An 8788-nucleotide genomic window follows, 5' to 3' on the forward strand; every position below is an offset into this window, starting at 1 on the left:
AACAGTAAACTTGCTTTCAACAACAAAACCAAAAACCAAAAAAAAGGTCTTATAAGCGTCGTCAGTCACAATGCAATACCTTAACATTTTAATATTCAATATGAATTAAACGTGCTGATTGAGGAATACTATCAGAATTAAAAACTTTCATAATTATATGTGATTGTGACACTGAGTTGCGTGGTGAGAGAGAGAGAGAGAGAGAGGAGGGCCCCAAAGGGGGGGTATCATCACGATCACGGGAAGGGAAATTTTTGCTTTCCCGATCACAGTTACCTTGATTTTTGTTTTCACGATCACAAACACCTTGACGAATAGAGGATCATAGAGTAATACAGCTGTGAAAAATGTACGTTGAAAATAAAATGCTTTGAAATAATGCCCATCACGATCACGAAAACAAATGACGATCACGATCACGAGACTTGATTTTTTTGTCATCACGGATCACGGGCAAAGTCCCATCACGATCACAGAAATTGAAATTTCGGCAATCACGGTCACAGAAAGGTCAAAAAACGCCAATCACGATCACGATTTTAAACCCTTTGGGGCCCTCAGAGAGAGAGAGAGAGAGAGAGAGAGAGAGGGAGCGTGTGTCTGTGTGTAAATGACTGCGTGTGTCAGTGTCTCAGTCAGTGTATGTGTGTGTGTGTTTGTGTGTAAGTTGTCAGTGTGTGTGTGTGTGTGTGTTCAAGTTGTGTGTGTGTGTGTGTGTGTGTGTGTGTGTGTGTGTGTGTGTGTGTGTGTGTGTGTGTATGTCAGTGTGTGCGTCAGTGTTTGTCAGTGTGTGTCAGCGGCCTGACAACATGATGTCCTGCACCAATACTGTATGACCGTCATGTGAAGAGCCTTGCACAGTTATTGATGACTCAGTCAAAGCTTGGGCACCGGCCTAGCCGGTGTGACGTTTTCATCTTTCGCCGTGTTGATATTTCGCTTCTCGGCCTCGTTGATCTGGTATAAACTCTACACTGAACACCAAAAAAAAAACCTTCGACAGTACTGATGAGCGACCTTGTATACCTTACATTCATGGGGCCAAATTTGTCCAACCAATTCGTTTTATTTAACTTAGAAATTTGATTCTTCCTAAAATGTTTTTACATTTAGTCAAGTTTTGACTAAATGTTTTAACATAGAGGGGGGAATCGAGACGAGGGTCGTGGTGTATGTGTGTCTGTCTGTCTGTGTGTGTGTGTAGAGCGATTCAGACTAAACTATCTTTATGGACCGATCTTTATGAAATTTGACATGAGAGTTCCTGGGTACTGGGACCTATCTAATATAGGTCTATGCTGGGTATGATATCCTCAGACGTTTTTTTCATTTTTTTGATAAATGTCTTTGATGACGTCATATCCGGCTTTTCGTGAAAGTTGAGGCGGCACTGTCACGCTCTCATTTTTCAACCAAATTGGTTGAAATTTTGGTCAAGTATAAAACGATCCAAATTTACGTTTATCTTATTCTCCATCATTTTCTGATTCCAAAAACATATAAATATGTTATATTTGGATTAAAAACAAGCTCTGAAAATTAAAAATATAAAAATTATGATCAAAATTAAATTTTCGAAATCAATTTAAAAACACTTTCATCTTATTCCTTGTCGGTTCCTGATTCCAAAAACATATAGATATGATATGTTTGGATTGAAAACACGCTCACAAAGCAGGGCCGGATCTGGGGGGGGGGGGGGGTTCCTGGGTTCCCCCCCCCCCCCCCCCCCCCCCCCCTGGCCATCCAATGTACCTCTCAGAGAGAAAAAAATGTGGACTTTGGACCCCTGCCTTCAGTTGGAACCCCCCCCCCCCCCCCCACCCTCAAACGAACTTGGTCCGGCCCTGCAAAGTTAAAACGAAGAGAGGTACAGAAAAGCGTGCTATCCTTCTCAGTCTTCTCAGCGCAACTACTACCCCGCTCTTCTTGTCAATTTCACTGCCTTTGCGGGCCATGAGCGGTGGACTGACGATGCTACGAGTATACGGTCTTGCTGCGTTGTATTGCGTTCAGTTTCATTCTGTGAGTTCGACAGCTACTTGACTAAATGTTGTATTTTCGCCTTACGCGACTTGTTCTTCTTACCGCCTCAAGGGACGTAACCACTCAGTGCACGTTTTCGAAGAATTCGATTTTGGGGGTGAAATCTATTAAATTTTACCACCAATTTTCTTCACATGCAAGAAACTGACATGCTTTTCGTCCATAAATAATTTCACTTCTTAATTTTACCAGGAAACAACATTTCAGTCTTGAGTATATGTCGAGGGGGAAATATGCATGTACACAGGCGAAAGATGAAATCGTGACACCGGACTTCTTGCCAGCACAGCATCTTTATGCTAATCAGTTTCACTCTGTACCAAGCTCTGATACTGTATAGCTCTACTCAAGTGAATAAACCAAATGACTGCCGAATAGATATTCAACGTCTGACTGTTATACTGATGCGGCTTAGAGTGTGAACCTATGCAATAGCCTCTGAATGCCAACCATGATATCATCATAAACACAATACATTATATTATTACAACATTCATGGGGTCAAATTCGTTCAACCAAAACAATTTATTTAAACTTAGAATTTGCTTCATCCTATAATCCGTTTCTTATCATTGAGTCAGGGACGTAACCACTCAGCGGTGCACGTTTAAAAAAAATGGGGGGGGGGGGGGGGGAGAGAAATCTATTCAATAAATCAATCAATCAATATGAGGCTTATATCGCGCGTATTCCGTGGGTACAGTTCTAAGCGCAGGGATTTAAAAAACAAAAAAATTATGCAATTTATATCGCGCACATATTCAAGGTTTATTATGCCGTGTGAGATGGAATTTTTTTACACAATACATCACGCATTCACATCGGCCAGCAGATCGCAGCCATTTCGGCGCATATCCTACTTTTCACGGCCTATTATTCCAAGTCACACGGCCCTTTATTTTGGTGGACATTTTTATCTATGCCTCTACAATTTTGCCAGGAAAGACCCTTTTGTCAATCGTGGGATCTTTAACGTGCACACCCCAATGTAGTGTACACGAAGGTACCTCGGTTTTTCGTCTCATCCGAAAGACTAGCACTTGAACCCACCACCTATGTTAGGAAAGGGGGGAGAAAATTGCTAATGCCCTCGGCGGACCCGGGCCAGGGTCGAACTCGCAACTTCTCGCTTGCAGCGCAAGTGCGTTACCACTCGGCCACCCAGCCCATCTATTAAATTTCGCCTCCAATTTCCTTCACATGCAAGAAACTGATATGCTTTACTTCTTTAATTTGTCCAGGAAACAACATTTCAGTCTTGAGTATAAATCGCCTGAGAAAGCTGAGTGCCTGAGAAAGCTAAACGCATTACACCGGCCGTAATCACGTGACCTAGCTACCATGTGACCACAACAAATGTGTCAAAATGGCGGAGACAGTGCAAGTGCCGAACTATGCCTACGGTTTGGGACTTTTGGCTTTCCCTTTGGGACTGTTTGTGTACAGTAAAGTCTTCCCGAGCCATGCGAAGAAAATCAACAGAAAATTCACCGCATGGATGTGTAGCAAAATGATGCCCAGGGTGCATGCTAAGTGCATTCCGCAGAAGAAAGCCCTCTTCCAGTCCTTCGATCTTCTCTATGTGAGCCTTGTATTATTAGTACCTTAGTCATGTACTGGTAGGCAAACAGGTCAGTGCTTGATCTGGGTAATAAATACCAATGCATAACCAGGAGCTGGTTGGGGTGCATTTTTTGCTATTTTTTTCTGAACAGCAAATTTTTCTTGTCAAAGATGAAAAGACAATTATAGCTTGTTACCCGGCGTAAGATGTGTGTGTGTCACTGTGCTACATCACAGCTGTCAGAGGTGGGGGGAACTATAGGATGGTAGAGAGGGAGGGATGGAAGAGGGGTGGATTACACTGATCAGGAGAAAGTAGTTGGGAAATGTAATGTGACACATTTTGGAATAATACTAATAAATTAGTGATAGTTTCAGCAACAGAAGACACACACACACACACACACACACACACACACACACACACACACACACACACATTCTCTCTCTCTCTCTCTCTCTCTCTCTCTCACACACACACATAAACACACACACACACACACACTCTCTCTCATACACACACACACACACACACACACACACACACACACACACACACACACACACACACACACATATAAGCACTCAAATCTAGAGTCCTTGTGACAACAAACACTTGTATCATTATGCATATAATGGAAAATCAGTGAAACTTTAATTAAATGTATTATTTTACATATAGGATTCCAAGCCTCTGGAAGTTCTAGAGATAGGGGTGGGCCCTGGCAGCAACTTGGACTTTCTCCCAGCAGGTTGCAATCTCTCTTGTCTGGAACCAAACCTGGAAAATCAGCCGTACGTGGAGCAGGCCCTGAAAGACTGTCCTGATGTACACTTCAGCAGATTTGTCAAAGGTTTTGCAGAAGACATGAGAGAATTCGATGACAACACATTTGACGCTGTCATTCTCACCTTCACCCTGTGTTCAGTTCGTCACCTGCAGAAAGCCCTGAGTGAGATCAAGCGTGTGTTGAAATCAGTAAGTTTTGAGATTCTCAATCATTTGGATAAGCACATTCTGATGTGACTTTCTGAATGCTTACCTAGAAAGGTAATGCTACTGGCAGGGTTCATAACACACTCACATACATACTTTAACGACATACAATATCGATAAAACAAATATTTAACCCTGTCTCTCCAAGTAAAATCTCAGATCAAAAGCCAAAAATAATTTGAAATTGAATAAAATAATAATTGTTTCATGTAAACATTCTGTCACTTTACCTGCGCGTCTCCCGAGGACACAGAATTTCTAGATCAAAGTTTGTCTGGGTAACTTCAAATTATCTGCAGTAGAAAATTAATCGTAAGGTCACTACCACGCTATGCATGTATCAGTATCATATACTGTTCAAAAAAAGAAACGCATAGTTGCTACTTGCCAAATTTGTTTTATTTTTCGAAAAAATTAACAGAAAATCCAATATTTAGATTATTTGTTTGAAATTTGGTATGGACACAGTTGAATGCACACACAGTTCATTTGCATCTTCAAATCAATCAGTCAATCAATACGATTGGGTGCCGAGGCTGTCAAGTCAGTAGGGGGTGTGACTGCCTTGAGCAGCAACAACTGCCCGGCACCTTCTGGGCATGGACTGGATCAGATGCCGGATATCTTGCTGTGGGATGGTGTCCCACTCCTCCTGAAGTGCCTGCAATAGATCGAGGTGATTTGCCGGCGCTTCTTCTCGCCTGCGCACACGTCTGTCCAATTCATCCCAGAGGTGTTCTATCGGGTTCATGTCTGGCGACATGGATGGCCAGGGAAGCACCTGGACATATGGTGGTCGGTGAGGAACTGGGTGGTGAGTCGTGCTGTGTGCGGGTGAGCGTTGTCCTGCTGGAATATAGCATCCTGGTCAGCCAGAAGAGGAAGGGCGTGTGGGCGCAGAATTTCCTCCACGTATCGCTGGGCAGTTATGCGCCCTTGGACGTGCACCAGGGTGCTCCTTCCAGCGGTATTGATCGCCCCCCACACCATGACGCCTCCACCACCATGAACGGGTGCCTCATCCACACAGTTGGGCGCGTAACGTTCGTTTACTCTCCGGTAGACCCTCCTCCGACCATCATGTCGCTGGAGCAGGAAGTAGGACTCGTCGCTGAACCACACGTGTCTCCAGTGATTCCGGACGGTCCAGCGAAGGTGCTGGTTGCCCCACTGCACTCGGTTCTGGCGATGGCGGCGGGTGAGGACAGCTCCTCTGTGAGGTCTGCGAGCTCTCAAACCAGCTTCATGCAGGCGGTTCCGCACGGTCTGGTCCGATAATCGGTGTGGCCCGGGGAGAGCCTGGACAGAAGATGAGGCCGACAGGAAACGATTCCGGAGGTGGCGGAGCCGTATGAAGCGGTCGTGAGCAGCAGTTGTCGCCCTTGGTCTTCCCGCTCGTGGCAAGTCAGCAACGGAGCCAGTGGCTTGAAACCTGACCCACAGTCTACTGATGGTGCTCTGGGACACGTGGAAGTGCCTGGCGATTGCACTTTGACTTTGGCCTGCTTGTAAACGACCTTGTAAATGAGCAATTTTGACATTGTAGCCACTGATAACGCATGCGTCACGTGCAGAGCTCACTTGTGGCAATGGACGAAAGGTCGACGACCAGATAAACATTTTCTGCAGTTTGGTGGATATCCTTGTAGCCATATAACTAAATTAACCAAATATTACAAGCTATGCGTTTCTTTTTTTGAACAGTATATATATACCACTAACACAGATTAATTCAACTTTAAAAAGAAATGGTTTTTTTTTGTTGTTTTTTTTAAACATGTTTGTGTTTGTTTGCTGATTGTTTGGAAGGGTGTTATTTGTTTTTGTTTGTTTGCTGGGATTTTTATTTTTTTATTATCATTATTGATTAATTCTATGGGAAGGGCAAGGAGGTGCTTCAGTAGATATGCTTACAAATATATACCATTTTTGCATAAGCAATTCACTGGTCATTGCATGCTCAATTCAACCATTGTCCAAGCACTGCGAACAGCGTAACGTTATGAATGATTTTTCTCAAGGTTTTTTACACATTTTTTTCCATTTCAGGGTGGGCTGTTTTTCTTCATGGAACATGTTGCAGCTCCCAGGAATTCCGGGCATCGTAGAGTGCAAGAGACTTTGGACTGGGTGTGGCCTGTTGTGGTTGACGGCTGTCACTTGGCGCGTGAAAGCTGGTCGTTTGTTGAGCAGACAGGCTTCACAAGTGTGAAACTAGAACACTTTCGAATTAAAATGTTGCCGTTCCTAAGTTATGGTTTGTATGGGTATGGCGTGAAGTAAAGTGCAAAATGGTCTGTGGATGTTGCGAGAAGTCAAATGTGTATGGTGGAACAACGATGAGAAACAAGGGGAAGTAAGAAGTGAGCGCTCTAAATGCATACATGTGCAATAGAGTAAGGGAAAGTTTTGTGGAACGAATCTTCTTGCACCGGACAGAATAACAAGCATTGTCAAAATGAACAAGCGACTTTCATCCTCATTTCTTGTTATTCTCTCAGGTGCCAGGATATTGTTTCTGCATAACTCTCACTTACTCTAGTGCAGATGTGTGCGTTTAGAGCAATTACTTTTTTTCTCAGACCTTAAAATAGTGCTCCGCTTCATTTATTTCAGGTTTGATGGACCAACGAATTTTGGATAATTATTTTCTTTGTTATGTCGACATTGGGACTGATCCTTCCCGACTGATTAGCCTTGAGGAATCACTTAGTGTTTATCGTTACTTTCTACCATAATCATGCAGGCTTCAGACAGAAAAAGAACAGTTACATTTTTGTATTGCTTGTAGGGTAGTGGAACCCCCCTTTGACGGGCGCTTTGGTGGGGTGGTAAGACGTCGGCCTCTTAATCGGAAGGTCGAGGGTTCAAATCCTGGCCGCGGCGTGGGTCAAGTGTGGAGATTTTTCCGATTTCCCAGGTCAACTTATGTGCAGACCTGCTAGTGGCTTATCCCCCTTCTTGTGTACACGCAAGCACAAGACCAAGTGCGCACGGAAAAGATCCTGTAATCCATGTCAGAGTTCGGTGGGTTATAGAAACACGAAAATACCCAGCATGCTTCCTCCGAAAGCGGCGTATGGCTGCCTAAATGGCGGGGTAAAAACGGTCATACACGTAAAATTCCACTCGTGCAAAAGCACGAGTGTACGTGGGAGTTTCAGCCCACGAACGCAGAAGAAGGAACCCCCCCTGTTAAGACCCTTTTCTACATTTTCACTTCCCTCATTTTAAGACCTTGCTTTCTCAGATTTTGTCCACAACCTCTTTAAATTTACCTCCATTTTAAAACTCCCTCCTTTTTATGAATATTATCATGTGGGGTCAAAAATGGCATCCACTTTTTTCTCCCTTCAAGCTGTCTTGTTGTGCACAGATGATGTAATGAGAGAAATTCTGAAAAGTTATGAAAAGACTCACAATAAATTAGAACTGAAGAAGTGTTGCAAATGACATTCTTATGTGTACGACTGTAATAACTTGTTTAACCTTCGCCGGTTGTCGTGGGTCTGTGTGGACCCAGAAGGGTGTTTAATTGCAAATATCTCTTAAACCAGTTGGAATTTTTTAATGAGCTTTTAAGAATACCCCAGACACCTAAAAAGCTCTCATGTCCTAAAAGATCATTAAATTACAGCGAGAAGTAATTAAAAAAACAAAGGTCCAAATTACAACGAGAAGTAATTAAAAAAACAAAGGTCAAATTTAGACTACACACGGAAGACATCGTGGGGCCGTGCGGACCCATGTTTCTCAAACTGAAGGAACTTGCATAAAAACTAGGGAGAGAAGTCACAAACCTTCAGGTATTAGCTCTAAACATCATTTTCTATGATCTGTTTAATTTTGGAGTTAATAAGCAAGTCACGTGGAGCGAAATTAATACATAACAATGTGGGTCCACACGGCCCCACGTTTACAGAAGGGTATTCATGTTTTTCCTTTCTGCATATTTTTCCTTCTTTGAGAAGCTTGGGTCCGCACGACCCCACGATGTCTTCCGTGTGTAGTTGATAACCCGGTCGGGCGAATGTTAACATTGATTTGAAGAAATATCCTGAAGAATTTTGTTTTAATGAAATCAGGGTTCTTTTCGTTGGTTTTTGCTTGATGCACACACACACACACACACACCTATGCAGGCACTCACACAAACACAGAAGTAAACAATATCAAAAAAAA

The 8788-nt window shown here is 43.2% G+C and overlaps 1 protein-coding gene across 1 annotated transcript; it reads left to right on the forward strand.

The window, feature by feature from the left end:
- The first annotated feature begins 3378 nt into the window (after positions 1–3378).
- Positions 3379–8046, forward strand: LOC138968744 (thiol S-methyltransferase TMT1A-like). The gene is made up of 3 exons (XM_070341378.1): positions 3379–3628; positions 4292–4588; positions 6656–8046. Exons 1-3 carry the CDS (start codon positions 3413–3415, stop codon positions 6887–6889), a joined length of 747 nt encoding a protein of 248 aa, XP_070197479.1. The 5' UTR covers positions 3379–3412; the 3' UTR covers positions 6890–8046.
- Positions 8047–8788: the final 742 nt, after the last annotated feature.

This window comes from Littorina saxatilis, linkage group LG6 (assembly GCF_037325665.1).
Source record: "Littorina saxatilis isolate snail1 linkage group LG6, US_GU_Lsax_2.0, whole genome shotgun sequence".
NCBI classification, from domain to species: domain Eukaryota; kingdom Metazoa; phylum Mollusca; class Gastropoda; order Littorinimorpha; family Littorinidae; genus Littorina; species Littorina saxatilis.